General features: G+C 46.0%; 1 protein-coding gene across 1 annotated transcript in view; it reads right to left on the bottom strand.

The window, feature by feature from the left end:
• LOC119977129 (E3 ubiquitin-protein ligase RNF149-like) overlaps positions 1–17,239 on the bottom strand; it is a 69,491-nt gene that overhangs the window by 29,467 nt on the left and 22,785 nt on the right. Inside the window, exon 4 of the mRNA XM_038817758.1 lies at positions 277–527. Within this exon, the coding sequence (XP_038673686.1) occupies positions 277–527 (251 nt within the window). The remainder of the gene's footprint in view (positions 1–276; positions 528–17,239) is intronic.

The following is a 17,239-nucleotide window of genomic DNA, read 5'->3' as shown; positions in this document are numbered from 1 at the left end:
ACACTGGTGGGGAATCCTCCTCTTCTACTTCACCAGTCCCTTGTTTTGTCGATCAAATCCACCGTAGATCGGGGAAAATGTCCACCACGAATGGGAGCTACCAAATGTGCGACCACTCACAGCATGTCGCCACCGGAAGTCCTGGTATTACTTTGTTAAAGTAAAAGTGACAAACTGTTTGTATGATATAGTTAAGCCTTTATATGGAATAATTTTATAATGTTTGAAATAAAATATTTATATATATATTAAAAATTATCATCCACAAATATTTACCTGGCTTGAAAACTGTGATCCTGCATATAGGAATCTCTGAATGTAGTAGAAGATGAGCCAAGCCAGGGAGATGATCATCATTGTTATGAAAGCAATAATTACAAATACTACTGACTGAGAGCTCATCCATTCTTGAACATGACGGGTACCAACGGTTATGGACATGATCACTGGGATACCTCGACGAACTAACTCCAGAATTTCCATTCCCTTTGAATTACCGATCATGATTGCAACAGTATTTCCAGTCCCTGAAAACAAAGAAAACACAACAAATATTGGTAACAAAGCATATCCAAATGTGAGGCAAGGCTGGGGTAATTGAAAGTGACTCAATTCAAAGGATTCTATTTAAAAATAGACAGAGATGGGAGGAAATGAAATTATGCAGCGTTTCATCAAAAGTGATGCATTCTGGGGTGGGTCACGTGACTTGAGCACGGAGCATTGTGTCCTCTGAGAGTTCTGTTCTGCTCATTCTTTAATCCATCATTTTATCCTGATGCACACTTCACTTTAGGCCTTTTTGGGGGTACATGGCATATGCTATGTTCCTGGAAGTACCTGATTGGTGTTTCTGTGAGGAAGAACAGAGATGAGATGTTAAAATCCTTATTTGTTTAAGGTGGTCAGAATGGGCATGGTGGAGCCCGGCTTGCAGTGACCACAGTCGCTGCTGAGTGGCTCTCGCTAGGTGGTGCTTGCTTGCATCTGGATGACAGCCTCCAGCGAAGATGTTGTCTTGGCTGAGGATCTTGCATCTGCGGTGCAGGTCATTAAGGCTCACTTGAGGAGAGTGCTGAAGGTGCATGAGAAGGTTTCTTGCACTTGACAGAGCACTGTCCCTGGTGAGGGCCTGTTCTTGTGTTGTCGAAATCTTGTGGCATAGTGTGTTCGTCCAGCCTGCCTTGTTTAGGGAGGACAGCCGGGCGGCTATGGCCCCGAGTCCGGTCCCTGACGAGAAGTGGGAGGCGAGTTCCCAAGTGAATTCGAAAATTAGCTGCCCTGCTTTGGTATCTTGATTTGGAGACTGGGTGGCATCAGATTTGACGGAGCACACCGTATCCTGTCTTCAAGGCAGGGTTTAGTTTGGCCCACCAATCACTGGACCTTTATTGCCCGGTTCTCGATGCTTGCCAGGAGGGGTTGGATGTGACTGAGCTGGTCAAGTCATTCCCCCCCTGCTGGGGCCTAGGCTGCGGACCACCTGCATGTTGGACAGATGGCATGGTGGGAGTGATGGTGTCTCGTGCTTCAATTGATGGGATCCTCGTAAGATCCTGAAGAGTGCTCGTTGATCCTGCCTCCTTCATCTTAAATCGGGCAACATGGAAGATGTCTTTATCCTGCAAATTTCCCTGCAGTTCTTCTGTAATCCTGGACGTTGTTCCCTGTTCAGCATGTTGTTGACTATTTGTTGTCTTTTCTCTTGCAAGTAGGTGCAAAATGTGATTATGACGGCCTGTATCGTTTATTATCCTGATCTAGCAGAATCATATTGAGGCAGTTATGAGGAATGTGATTTGTGCACAATTTCACTCCTTTTGGTTATTGGGGAGAATGAGTGGGGCTGGGGCAAGGGAGAGGGGTGGGTAGTTTGAGTTGGCAGGGGTAGTTCAGTCCTTGATTAGATTGAGGTTAGCCCCCAGTTAAAGCTAATCTGTTATGGGTTTTTTTTGGCATTAATTATTTATTTTGTTTCTTTTTAAGTTATCGTATTTAAGAATCCAGGTCTTTTATCTTGGCGACGGCCTGCGCAGATTTCTTAATCCTGGGGTAGACTGGGTTCCTTTTGACTCTCCCTTGAGGTTGAGGCTTTTTTTTCTTTCTTTCTCTCTGCTTGGGTTCTCTCCATGGTGCATTCAAAATATGGGAGGGACATTGGCTCCCGTTCCCTTGGTGGATTTCTACATCTCCTCCTTGTTGAGGAGGTTGTCCCACGGGTAGACCCTGTCGGTTTGATTGCCATCTGAACGGTTGCTGCCAGTGTTCTCTTTACATTTATTGGAATGATTTGGTTCTGCTTAAGGCCTGATTGGAGTTTAGTTGTGTTGCGTGGCATGTCTGTAACTCCCACTTAAAACTGGGATTTTCATGCATTTTGTTTTTGTTTTTGCAAGGAGGAATCTGCTTTTAAGCTTCCACATGTGTGTAGATGGGTCTGGTATCTGAAGAGAGGAGGCTGTGATGTGTCGATGGTATCTTTGGGCGTTGCTGACGCGAGGGAGATGTACATTGATGCGCATCGGACCATGGCAAGGGAGACTCATCATACTGTTCCAAGGTGATTGTGGGCCTGTGGGGCGTGGGAGGGAGTGCACCATTTGATCATGTTTACATGACTTTATCCTGGGTATCCCTCGGTCTGCGGCGGGGGCCTATAGACTGCCTAATTTTGTCTAATGATTGTATCCAGCCGATTGTGATTTCATTCTCCCTGTTCACTCTGTACTCATGTCTATTGAGCCACTTTTTTTCTTCTTCGTACTTATGGAGATGTATTATTTTGTAACTTTGCTTGCACAAATCTCTAAAATGGTAAACCTCGATAAATATACTTTTTTAAAAAATGATGCATTCCTTAGCGCTTATGTCCTTCAATTTAATTAGATGATTTAGCAAACATATTGCAAACATTTACGCATAGTGTTGTGCCCAGGCAGCACGGTGGCACAGTGGTGAGCACTGTTGCCTCACGGCACCAAGGACCCGGGTTCAATCCCGGCCCAGGTCACTGTCCGTGTGAAGTTTGCACATTCTCCCCCACAACCACAGTAGAGTAGGGTGATCATTTGGGGCAGCAGGTACATGGTGGTTAGCATAAATGCTTCACAGCTCCAGGGTCCCAGGTTCGATTCCCGGCTGGGTCACTGTCTGTGTGGAGTCTGCACGTCCTCACCCCTGTGTGCGTGGGTTTGCTCCGGGTGCTCCGGTTTCCTCCCACAGTCCAAAGATGTGCGGGTTAGGTGGATTGGCCATGCTAAATTGCCCGTAGTGTCCTAATAAAAAAGTAAGGTTAAAGGGGGGGGGGTTGTTGGGCTACGGGTATAGGGTGGATACGTGGGTTTGAGTAGGGTGATCATGGCTCGGCACAACATTGAGGGCCGAAGGGCCTGTTCTGTGCTGTACTGTTCTATGTTCTATGTAACCCAAAGATGTGCAGGGTAGGTGAATTGGCCATGCTAAATTGCCACCTTAATTGGAAAAAAAATAATTCGTCACTTTAAATTTATAAAACGTGTTGTGTCCATCTGATAAACAGTCAGGGCACTGGCTGTACCTAGCTGCCTAATTACCATGCAATATAGGAGTTAAAGTAAATTTTAAAAAAATAATCTATAATGGAGTTGGGAAGATTGAAGCAGCTGGCTGGGGAAGCTGCCAAAATAACAACCAATTTTAAAAACTAAATCGGAGTGGACTCATACGAGATTTGTGGCATTATAAAGCATAACTTCAAGTGCAAGTATGTCAGAGGTACAAAGGAAAGGAGCATAGCATTACAAGAGGTAAAAAAAAAGGCATAACACTCAAAGCCAGACACACTGGGATGAGAGGCATTAAAGGGAAAGACTACTACCAAGGGAGGAAGCTGCCAAGTGGACAGAGGGGTCTGCGCAATAACTGCCATTTCTCACCCCTGGACTACAGAGTAGTGTCAAACAAGAAGTTTAGCTCAGTTGGCTAGAAGCTGGTTCATGAGCGGACCACAGTGTGGGTTCAAATCCTGTATCGGCTGAGGTTATTCATGAAGGCCCACCTTCTCAACCTTGCCCTTGCCTGATGTGGTGCTGATCCTCAGTTAATCACCACCAGTTTAGCTTTTTCCCCTCAAAGGGCAGTCTGGGACAATGGTGACTTTACACTAACTCAACTGGAGTTTGGAGTTGGGAAGATTGATGGTAATGTAATTGGCATCGGATTAGTGCCACCTAGTCACACTTCCCATGACAATCCTGTGGACATCAGACAGTCCTCGCATTATATCCCTTTAAGTGTGTGCGCAACTTTTATTTATGCACTCCTTTTCTGCTGAACTACCACACAGTCAGGGCAGGGCAGCACAGTAGTACAGTGGGTAGCACTGTTGCTCACAGCTCCAGGTCCCAGGTTCGGTTCCTGGCTTTGGTCATTGGTCTGTGCGAATCGGCATGTTCTCCCCATGCCTGTGTGGGTTTCTTCCGGTTGTTCCGGTTTCCTCCCACAAGTCCCGAAATTGTGGCTGTTGGGTAATTTGGACATTCTGAATTCTCCTCTGTGTAACCCGACAGGTGCCAGAAGGTGGTGATAGGGACTTTTAACAGTAACTACATTGCAGTGTTAATGCAAGCCTACTTGTGACAATAAAGATTATTATTATTATCAACAGCAATTCAGGAAGAGGATGAGAAATTGTGGTGGTGAGGATGAAGAGGGAGGAGGACATGAAAATTCTCTGCAGGAGACAATCAAAATGACAATGAAGATGAGGAACGAAAGTAGAGAATAAGGCCAAAAGAAGCCCTTGAAGCAAGATCCTGCCACATGTTCCTTGACCCGACATTAATTCACTCCTGATGTTTGTGGCTTTCCCCATTTCTTCTTGGGAGAAAACTTAGATGGTTAAAAGATAAGTGCAGTTGGCTACCATAGATGTAGGTGGAGACCGACTGCTGCACTTTCCTTTAGGTAAGGACAAATTCCAAAGGGGAATGTCTTTCTTACCATCTCCTGGAGCTATGAGTTGAGCTCTCCACAATTGGTGGAAAAGTGAAAAACAGATGGCACAGTGGTTAGCACTGCTGGCTCACTGCACCAAGGACCCAGGTTCAATTCTGGCACCAGATCACCGTCCATGTGGAGTCTGTGTATTCTCTCCGTGTCGGCGTGGGTCTCACCCCCACAACCCAAAGATGTGCAGGGTATGTGAATTGGCCATGCTAAATTGCCCCTTAATTGGAAAAATAAAAAAAAGGTAGTGAAAAACAAAAGCAAACGAATTACACAAAGATCCATTCTCTTGCTCACGCCCAAATAAGTCAACCCATTCTCGAAGGCCAGTAAGTGAGTTTCAAAATGTGCAAAATGCTTTTTTAACCTTCAGACAGTAATAACTCTTTTGCAACTCATCAAGATGAAAAAGGAACGGGGAAGTCTCACCCACAACAACATAATTTGAGGCAATTTAACAAGCTTGTACAAGTGTTAACAAATAGCTCCTTTTCTAACACTGCATTGAGATTGCAAAAATTATGGTCTGTTGAAACAAAGAACCTAGAACAAAACAGCACAGGAACAGGCCCTTCGGCCCTCCAAGCCTGTACCGGTTATGACACCAACTTTTGCCAAAACCCTCAGCACTTCCTTGTGCCGTATCCCTCTATACCCATCCTATCCATGTGTTTGTCAAGATGCCTTTTGAATGCCGTTAATGTAACTGCCTCCACAACCTCCCCGGCAACGCTTTCCAGGCACGCACCACCCTCTGCGTAAAAAAACCTGCCTCGCACATCTCCTCTAAACTTTGCCTCACGGACCTTAAACCTATGCCCCCTGGTGACTGACCCCTCCATCCTGGGAAGGTGCCTGCTCATCCACCCTATCCATGCCCCTCATAATCTTGTAGACCTCTATCTGGTCACCCCTCAACCTCTGTCTTTCTTTTTGTTTTGAAGTATTTTTATTAAGGTTTTGCAGAATCTTTCATAATAGAACAGTAGAAACAATAATAACAAAACAAACTAGAGTGAATATTAACATAGTGTAAAAAGAGAATATAGAATAACAATTAAATAGACATTACCCCATGCAACACAGTGTACCCACATCATCCCAATGGAGTACTCAACCCCCCCCCCCCCCCCCCCACGTCCCCCTACGGACTGCTGCTGCTTCTGACATTTTAATTTTCCCCGAGAAAGTCGACAAACGGCTGCCACCTCCGAGAGAACCCTAGCGTAGACCCTCTTAAGGCAAACTTTATTTTCTCGAGGCCGAGAAACCCAGCCATGTCGTTAACCCAAGTCTCTACACTCGGGGCTTTGAGTCCCTCCACATTAATAAAATCCGTCTCCGGGCTACGAGGGAGGCAAAGGCCAAAACGTCGGCCTCTTTCACCCCCTGAACTCCCGGGTTTTCTGACACTCCAAAGATCACTATCTCTGGACTCGGCACCACCCGTGTGTTAAGCACCTTGGACGTTGCCCTCGCGAACCTTTGCCAGAACTCTCTAAGCTCTGGGCATGCCCAAACCATGTGGATATGGTTTGCAAGGCTGCCCTTGCACCTCATACAACTGTCTTCTACCCCAAAAAACTTGCTCCTTCTCACTGCCGTCATGTGTGCCCGGTGGACCACCTTAAATTGAATTAGACTGAGCCTGGCTCATGATGAGGAGGAATTAACCCTGCCCAGGACCTCTGCCCACAGACCCGCTTCCAACTCCTCACCTAGCTCCTCCTCCACTTGCCCTTGAGCTCCTCCACCGGTGTTTCCTCTGCCTCCTGTAGTTCCTGGTAGATATCCGACACCTTCCCCTCCCCCACCCAGGTGCCGGAGACCACCCTGTCCTGTATCATCAGTGGCAGCAGCGTCGGAAAGGCCACTACCTGTTTTTTCAGGAAAGCTCGTACTTGCAGATATTTAAAGGCGTTTCCTGGCGGCAGATTAAATTTGTCCTCCAGCGCCTTCAAACTGGGAAAGCTTCCGTCTATGAACAGATCTCCCATCCTTCTGATGCCTGCCCTCTGCCAGCTCTGGAACCCACCATCCATCCTTCCCGGGTCAAACCTGTGGTTGTTACATATTGGGGTCCAGACCGATGCTCCTTCCACCTTTTTGTACCCCCTCCACTGTCCCCAGATCTGCAGTGTCACACCACCACTGGACTTGTGGAGTAACGGGTCGGCAAGAACGGCAAAGGAGCCGTTATCAAAGCTAGTACCGTTACATGACGTCACCTCCAGCTGCTCCCACGCCGCCCGCCCCCCCCCCCCCACCCCCCCCCCCCCCCCCCCACCCCCCACCCCACACCCAATCGCCCACTTCCTAATCATAGCTATATTGGCCGCCCAGTAGTAGTTGCGAAAGTTCAGCGGGTCAACCCACCACCACCACCCCCCCCCCCCCCCCCTCAACTACACTCCAACAGCGATTTCCTTACACGCGGGGTCTTATTCGCCCACACAAAGCACGCAATCATCCTACTCACCTGCTTAAAAAAGGCCTTACGGATGAAGATGGGGAGGAACTGAAAGACAAACAAAAAAATGGGGAGGACTGTCATTTTCACGGTCTGCACCCTCCCTGCTGGTGACAGCGGCAGCCTGTCCCACCATTTGCTCCACCAACCGGGTTAGGATGGGCCTGTGCAGGGCATCCCATTTCCTGGCCACCTGTATACCCAGGTAACAAAAACTTTTCTCTACCATCCTGAGCGTCAGCTCTTTCAGTCTCTCCTCCTGCTCCTTGGCCTGGATCACAAACAACTCACTCTTTCCCATGTTCAGTTTGTACCCTGAAAAACTACCAAAATCCCTCAGGATCCGCAGAACCTCCCCCATCCCCTCCACAGGGTCCGAAATGTATAGGAGCAAATCATCCGCGTATAACGAGACCCAATGTTTCACGCCCGCTCCCCCGAACCAGTCCCCACCAGTTCCTCGAGGCTCTCAGCGCCATAGCTATTGGTTCTATAGCTAGAGCAAATAGTAACGGGGAGAGGGGACAAACCTCTGTCTTTCTAATGAAAACAGTCCGAGTCTATCCAGCCTCTCCACGTAGCTAACACCCTCCAGACCAGGCAACATCCTGATAAACCTCCTCTGCACCCTTTCCAAACCCTCCACATCCTTCTGGTAGTGTGGCGACCAGAATTGTGCGCAATATTCCAAGTTTGATCCCACTATTGAGTAGAGTCAGAGCTCACTTTAGAGTTTTCTGATCCAATACCCAAGTTCACACACTAATTGTGAATGAGTGCAAGTAGCATTGCACATATGATTTACATTAATACTGCCACCAGTACAGATTCAACTGTTCAATCAAATTGGTGAAAGGTTGACATCCAAGGTCTGCAACACTAAAATCTAAACAAGCCTCTGCTTACTAGAATACTCTGCATTTGACAAGGGTCAAAACAGTATCCCATGAGGTTAACAATAAACACGGTGCATAGAAACTGTAACACAATCGAGCTCTCAAAACAATACAAAGGCAACGCCAATTGTTCACTATGTCAATGCAGGACAATAACAATTTATAGTCACAATGCAAGTATAGCCCAGGCAAATTCACATGCCTGCACTTCCAAGTGATTGGTTCCTCATTTCTTAAAAGAGTTATTTGTGCACAGTTGTATAAAGGTCAGTGCTCAAAATGAGAAGGAAATGACACTGATCTGAGGTGTCACAGCTGTGTATTAGTGTGTCAGAGAACTTCTACAATTCTCAGAGTTAGGTAGTATATCAACAACTCTATAAATTTATTTTTCAGCTTGTGTATTGCAATTATAAAAGAGGAATAGGACAATGTTAAAATTAAGGATTTTACATCATGTTCTCAGACATAATTGACATATTCAGAGCTGGCTATTAAATATCAAGGTATTTAAGCCCAGTAATGGCATGTCATATTCCAAACTTGAATATCGACATCCATGCCCCGACCCGCTGGAGCAGCCACCGCCCAAGCTCAATCCAACAGTTCAGCCATGTATTTTAAAGAGTACACATGGCATTAAAATATATTCCTGCCACTTGATGTTGGGAACTACAATCTGCCTGCTGCCAACTTATTTCCCAAATTTTGGCCTGCGTCAGAAAGCTCATAATGGTCAGCACGATGGTACATGGTTAGCACAGCTACCTCACAGCACAAGGGACCCAGGTTCGATTCAGATCTTGGGTGACTGTGTGGAGCTTGCACATTCTTCCCATGTCTATGTGGGTTTCCTCCCATAGTTCAAAAGTGTGCAGGTTAGGTGGATTGACCATGCTAAATTGGCCCTTATTGTCCAAAAGGTTAGGTGGTGTTGCAAGGTTGTGGGGATGGGGTGGAGGCGAGGGCTTGAGTGGGGTGCTCTTCTCAAGGGCCGGTGCAGACTTGATGGGCCGAATGGCTTCCTTCTACACTAAATTCTATATTTTATGAATTTTGTTTGGTAGATTGGGAAATGTTGAAAGGTATGATGATGGACATGAAAAGAATGAATACATGGTTTACAACAAATATACATTCCCTCGAGGCACAGAAAGAACAGGAAAGTGATTCAACCGTAGCTAACAAGAGAAGTTTAAAATCATATTAGATCAATGGAAGGGGCTTACAAAGTTGCAAAAATAAAGTGGTAGGCTGAGGGTTGGTAGCAAGTATTTTTTAAATTTGTTCATGGGATGTGAGTGTCACTGGCAAGGCCAGCATTTTAAGTGGCCTGGCCCGCGATCAGGGCCCACCAATCCACGGGCGGGCCTGTGTCGTGGAGGCACTCTTTTCCGATGTGTCAGCGTGTCAGCCTCCGCGATGGCCGACGCGTAGATGAACCCACCCTCTGCGCATGCCCTTGAACTGAGTGGCTTGCTGTGCTACATGTCGGTCAGTCTTGTTTAACTCCATTAGTGATTGGGAATGGCTCAAAAGACTCATCATCCTGGACACATGCAAGGATGGCATCATGGAATTGTGGAACCTTGATGAAGAATTTTTCTGGGCAGCCAAATTTCACCATTATCTTCCAAAGGCGCTCACAGCTGACCGTGTCAAACAACTGGCCAGGTCAATAAACATGTGGAGTTGCATGTTCTGTTCTTGACATTTTTGAATTTCAAAGACCATGGGCGGGATTCTCCCGTACCGGCGGGGGGGGGGGGGGTCCCGGCGGGACGGAAGTGGCGTGAACCACTCCGGTGTCGGCCCGCCCCAAAGGTGCGGAAATACTCTGCACTTCAGGGGCTTGGCGGCGCCGGAGTGGTTGCGCCCCGCCAGTGGCCTTTGGAAGGCCTTTGGCGCCACGCCAGGGGGCCGAAAAGACTCCGCCAGCCGTTGCAAGTCCACACATGCGGGAGAGCGTCAGCGGTTGCTGGCGTCATCTCGTGCATGCGCCGGGGGGGGGGGTTCACCTACGCATCGGCCATCGCGGAGGCTGACACGGCTGAGCGTAGGAAAAGAGTGCCTCCACGGCACAAGCCCACCGTGGATCGGTGGGCCCTGATTGCGGGCCAGGCCAATATGCGGGAACCCCCCGGGGCCAGATTGCCCATGCCCCCCCCAGGACCCCGGAACCCGCCTGCGCGCCAGGTCCCGCCGGTAAGGGACCTAGTCTAATTTACGCCGGCGGGACTGGCAAAGAACGGGCGGAACTTCGGCCATCGCGGGCCTGAGGAATTGCCCCCCCCCCCCCCCCCCCCCCCCCCCCCCCCCCCCCCCCCCCACCCCCCCACCCCCCCCCCCCCCCCCCCCCCCCCCCCCCCCCCCCCCCCCCCCCCCCCCCCCCCCCCCCCCCCCCCCCCCCCACCCCCCCCCCCCCCCCCCCCCCCCCCCCCCCCCCCCCCCGGCGATTCTCCGACCCGGCGGGGGGTCGGAGAATCCCGCCCCATATCACTGGTTCCTCTCCCTTTTGTGGAACTGCACTGGCTCCGACAGCTGATCCTGGTCTAGATGTTAAGTGATTCAGGAGTATGGTGAAGATTTTGCCGGCAATGGAAAAGAATGAGATTCTTCTACGAGTGTCGCATGATTTGAGAGTTCCTTTCCGCTTGCACAGGTGGAAAATGGAGACATTGCTTTTTTTTTTGCAGTTGGATCTTTGCCTAGACACAGGCTGAAAGAGGTTTTTAATCATGAATTGATGTCCAGCTTTGTAGACCTCAGCTGGGATAGCATCAGCCCCTGGAGCTTTGCCACTAAGCAGGATTTTGATTATATTTGTTGTTTCAAGTCATCAACAGAATAGTTGATGGCAACCTGTCGCAGTCTGTTGATTGTCTTTTCATTGATGGATGGAGGTTGATTGAGGATGTGGTTAAAGTGTTCTGCTTTTCTTTCAAGAATTTGGGTTTTGTGAGCAATGATGACCCATTTGCACCAAGAATTGGTGATGAATCAGTTAATTGAGGCCTGTAGCAGATTTCAGAGGATCATAGCATTTCTTCCACTCTCTGTTGTCTGCATATGATTGAAATTGGTCTTCTTCCTGTCCAGCCAGTTTTTTTTTTGCATCTCTCTGAACTTGCACTGGACAATCCTGTGGATGTCTTGGTAAGCATCATCTTGTCACTGAAGTGAACCGTGTGGAGGCAATGTTTCTTATCCAGTAGTTTCTGAATTTTTTCATTATTTTCATGAAACTTATCTTGATATTTATGAGAGGCACAGCTGCAATAATAATCCTTATTGTTGTCACAAGTAGGCTTACATCAACATTGCAATGACGTTACTGTGAAAAGCCCCTAGTCGCCACACTCTGGCACCTGTTCGGGTGTACTGAGGGAGATTCGGGTACACTGAGGGAGAATTCAGAATGTCCAATTCACCTAACAGCATATCTTTTGGGACTTGTGGGAGGAAACTGGAGCGCCCAGAGGAAACCCACGCAGACACGGGGAGAAGTTGCAGACTCCGCACAGACAGTGACCCAAGTCGGGAATTGAACCCGGGTCCCTGGTGCTGCGAAGCAACAGTGCTAATCACTGTGCTACCGTGCCCCCACTAAGGGCCATTTGAGCAGTGGAGTACATGATATCTATAAGGGTCATCCAGTTACCCTCGTACAGCAAAGGTCCATTTTTGCTGTACACAGATGATTCACAAATTGATTTTTTATTCTTTCATAGGGTGTGGGCGTCACTGGCTCAGCCAGCATTTATTGCGAATCCTTAATTGCCTTTGAGGTGGTGAACTACCTTGTTGATCCGCGGAAATGTAGGTACACCCCCAGCACTGTTAGGAAGGGAGTTCCATGATTTTGGCCAAGCGATAATGAAGGAACAGCAATATAGTTTCAAGTCAGGATGGTGTGCGACTTGGTCTTTCATGTTGTGGTGTTCCCATGCATCTGCTGCCCTTATCCTTCTCGGCGCTGGCAGAAGTTTGGAAAGTGCTGTCAAAAAAGCCTTGGTGAATTGCTCAGTGCATTTTGTAGATGGTACACACTGTGCTTCAGTGCTGGAAGGAGTGAACACTGAAGATGGTGGATGGTGTGTTAATCAATTTTTTGAGAATGATTCATTCACAACTGCTTATTTGAACTTCACGACATTGAGATGCTCTTGACCTACATCCCTAGGGCATCAAGGGAGGTGGATTTTGATGATTAATTTGAAATTATAAAATGGTGGTCAGTCAGGCAGTCAATGTTGCACATAGCTTCTGTTAGACACACATCCTAGCTGCCCATCAGCCTCTTAATGACATAATCAATTATAACCAATACATAGAATGGGGGTGTATCCAAGATGTCTTGTTGCAATTAGGTGATGCACCAAGTCAATAAAGTTTGCTTTTTGTTATGACTATCAATATATTTCAATGTAAATGAATTATATTTTAGTCATTCGTTTGAGATGGTTAGTTATTTTTGAATGTTTTACTTTCCAAGCATCATGTGAAAAAAAATGCTACAACAGAATCTACATTAAGTTCAAATTATATAAAGTCCAATTCAAATCCCAAGGCAAAACACAAAAAAACTTAACATATACAAATATGGGAAGAAATCATTATATTGCATCAATAGTAGAACATTCACATTTAACATTGTTGGTAGAATCCATTTATACAAAATGAAAATAGGACAATATTTATTTGTCCTCATTTTTTCAGACAGCAGCTTTTGGCAATTGTACTATTATCATTTACAGCTCGTGTAGAACCATCTTTTGTTTCTTATCCCATTAACACTACATTTTGCTTGCACTATCATCTCTTTTGCCATTTAATCACTCATATAGTCCACCCGATTGTGGTGTTCTTTGTGCTGCTATTACTCAGGATGGATTTCGTAGAGTACACAAAGACAAGAAAAAGAGACGTCTAATAAACAAAGCTAAATTTATTATACTACTTATTATACAGTTTGATCACTATTCTTAAAACAAGCAATATTAAACTAAACTACAATCTACACTATACTAACACCTGTCTCATGCACTCTATCTTAAATTGTTTTCTGCTCTGCTCCTATTCTATCTAGCTCTCCTCACACTCTCCCAGAAGCCTGAGGGGCATTCCTTTTTATAGGTCTGCTTCCCAGCTCCATCTAGTGGTTGGTTAGAGTATTACATTAACCCTTAATGTGCTGGACATTATACATAATGTCACACTGATTACAGAGCTACCCTAATGCTATTCCCAACCCCTCGCCCCCTGATTTTCCTCTGCCTCTCTACATGTTTACAACCTGTAACATCTGGTTTAGCTCACTGAGCTAAATCGCTGGCTTTTAAAGCAGACCAAGCAGGCCAGCAGCACGGTTCGATTCCCGTACCAGCCTCCCCGGACAGGCGCCGGAATGTGGCGACTAGGGGCTTTTCCCAGTTCTGATTAAAAGTCACAAATCCAAAACATCATCTCTGTTCTTATCTTATCAGATGTTGCTGACTATTCTCTACATTTTCTATTTTTATTATTAAGAGCAACTTATTGTCTGCTCTCATGCAGTGCCTCGGGATCAAGGATGACTTTCTTCCACTCAGGGGTTGTGAATTCTGATGTGACAAAACAATGTCGAATGCTGGATCCACACACTCTAAGCCACAAGTGGGGCCGGTAGCATTTGATGAGACAGGTGGATGGGATGCTTGGGTTGATGTTGGCCTGAGAGAAGTCCCTAATATTGGAGCGCTAATCCTGCCACTGAATTTGTAGGAGTTTATGTATCTGCTGTATATTGTCTGTGTCTCTGATGAGGGCAGTTAGCACTGCAGCTCTGGAGACAACGAGCTTGGAATTTAGCAATTTATACTTTGTCAGTAAAAGTAAAACCAAAACCAACAATTAAAAAAATTATTTTATGGGATATGAAAGTTACTGACAATGCCTGCATTTATTGCCCAATCCTAACTGCCCTTGAATTGAGTGGTTTGTTGTGCCATTTCAGAGGGTAGTTAAGAGTCAGGATAAAGTTAGGCTATGCAATGTTGACAGATTTCCTTATCCAAAAGGGCATTAGTGAATCAGATGCGTTTTTACAAAAAAAACAATGATATCTACTGAGACGAGCTTTATATTTGTTCTTTTAGGAAGTGTTGAGGCTTTTGGCCAAGGGTGGTGTCATGATTGGTACAGGCTTAGAGGGCTGAAGGGCCCGTTCCTGTTTTGTATTGTTCTTTCTTCCAGATTTTTGGGCAGCACGGTAGCACAAGTGGATAGCACAGTGGCTTCACAGCACCAGGGTCCCAGGTTCGATTCTCCGCTGGGTCACCGTGTGGAGTTTGCACGGTCTCCCCATGTCTGCATGGGTTTCCTCCGGGTGCTCTGGTTTTCTCCCACAGTCCAAAGACGTGCAGGTTAGGTGGATTGGTCATGATATATTGCCGTTACTGACCAAAAAGGTTAGAAGGGTTTATTGGGTTACGGGGATAGGGTGGAAGTGAGGGCTTAAGTGGGTCAGTGCAGACTTGATGGGTCGAATGGCCTCCTTCTGCATTGTATGTTCTATATTCTATTTGTAGATTGAATTTAAATTTCACCAGCTGCTGTAATGGGATTTGAATCCATGTCCTCAAAACATTAGCCAGGGCCTTGGGATTACTAGTGCAGTGATATTACCACTATGCCAAAACCTCCCCTCCCCAGTAAACAATGCTGGTTGGATAGAGCCTGAAGACAGGAAATTTTAAAAAGGCTGCGTTCAGTGACACCATTATTCCAGCAAAAATTAAGCTGATTGGTTAATTCCTCCATCAATCATGCCTTTGTTGCAAGTGACGGGTTGATTTTATGTATTATGTAACTACCCTCCATGCATTTTGCTGGAGTGATTTTATTGGGAGAAGTTGCTGCAATTTCAGTCATGAGATATGTTTGTTGTAGTTCATAGGTAGACTTTATCCAGTTGTTTGCTTTTTTTGCTGTATAATAGCCTGCTTGGCTGTAAATCAGTCTAACTCATCTCCAATTCACTAGGTGGCATAGTGGTGTGAATAGATAGCCTATTTAAAAAAAAGGTAAGGAGGAAAAAAGTTCAAGAAAGTCTTCATGTTTACTTCCATTACAATACTGCTTCTTCCTCATTGGACCTGCTCTTTATATTAAACATTGGAAAAACCAAATCCTTCTTATTCAGCTCCCCCAAAACTTCTAAATTTGTTTATAACCCAAGTCCAATTTTCTCCAGTTCCAAGTCCATCTGAATTTGGTGATCCATGTATCCTCACTCTCAGAGCTTCTCACTTGGTGGGAGAGCTTCCAGTCATCCAGAATTAAAACCTTGCTACTCTCTTCCAGTTTTTCAAGTAATCCTCACAGACCTTGTTGTCAACCATTCATTCACTCTCTAACCCTATCCGACTATCACTCTGTCTATGTGAAATGCCTTGGGATATTTTATTTTGCTAAAGGCATTATACAAACACTAATTGATGCTGAGTGAGTTAAAATAGAGATATCAACATGGGCAATAGGCTTTGGAATGGCAAATGGGTTTTAACACTCAAAAGGAAGGTTGTACATGTTTGAGTGGGAAATATGCATATACAGTGAATTGTGAACAACAGCTGACTTGCAAAAAGATAAGGATTAAAGTGCGATTACAGCCCATTCACCAAACATAACTGGTCAGCAGGAAAATACCAACAAAGCCCATTGAGCAAATCCTTTGCAGAGACTTTTAACTGCAAGTAAAAACAAGTTCCTTTAACCATGGAAAACTGTCTGACCACACACTGCAGATTCAGTGCAATGTTTGACATTCTACCTTCAAAAGCCATTGATAGAACAGAATTATAGAGCCTGGTCTTCTGACAGATCTGTTCTACCATGGAGAGTGATGGACTGGCCGTAAATCCACCGAAGCAAGAAACCCAGACTCTTTCCCAAATTGGGGTGTGTTCTTACTAGCGTTCTCAGGGTAGGGGCCTACATCTGTTGTAACACACCCTGACAGATAGTGAGAAAACTAGAGGTCCTTTATGCCACTCTGATGATAGAAAGAAAGTCTGGTAAGGGTCAAGAAAAAATATTGATTCATGCTAGCTTCTGCTGACAAATGCTTCTTGGCATTTATGGAGTAAATTCTAGAGTGTGGGGCCTTGCTGGCTGAGGGCACACTTGCCAGTATTGGGCAAAGTAAAGGGTGATTTGCACAAGAAATCTAAATTGGAGGAATTAAGAGCTCGGGTGAGGCTGCAAGGCTGGAGAATACAGAGAGCTGTATAAGGCTATCAAAGGATTTGTTGGAGGACTGTGAGCCAATGTGTACCAGCAAAGATACAGACGATGGATAACAGGATGGTGCAGGATAGGATAGAGATAGGTTGCAGAAAGATATAGATGGGTTGGTCAGATGAGCAGATTAGTGGCAGACAGAACTTAACCCTGAAAAGTGCAAGGTGATGAAATTTGGAAGAACTAGCAAGACAGGAGAATACTTAATGAGAATGGGAGGACACTAGGAAGCTCAGAGGAACAGAGGGATCTTGCAGTGCTTGTCCATAGATCCTTGAAGGTGGCAGGACAGGTTAATGCGATAGTTAAGAAGGCATACAGGTCACTTGCCTTTATCAGTCGTTGCATGAGATTATAAGAGCAGCGAGATTATGCTGGAGGTGTACAAAACTTTGGTTAGGCCACAACTGGGGTACTGTGTGCAGTTCTGGTCACTTCACGATAGGAAGGATGTGATTGCACTGGAGAGGGTGCAGGGGCGATTCACCAGAATGTTTCCTGAGAAGGAGCATTTGAGCTATGAGAAGAGGCTAGATGGACTTTATAGCAGAGAAAGCTGAGAGGGGACCTGATTAAGGTTTACAAGATTATGAGGTGTATGGAT

The sequence above is a fragment of the Scyliorhinus canicula genome, chromosome 14 (assembly GCF_902713615.1).
Source record: "Scyliorhinus canicula chromosome 14, sScyCan1.1, whole genome shotgun sequence".
Lineage (NCBI taxonomy): Eukaryota > Metazoa > Chordata > Chondrichthyes > Carcharhiniformes > Scyliorhinidae > Scyliorhinus > Scyliorhinus canicula.
The sequence above is the reverse complement of the archived record's forward strand: the minus strand, read 5'-3'. Positions and strand labels throughout refer to the sequence as shown.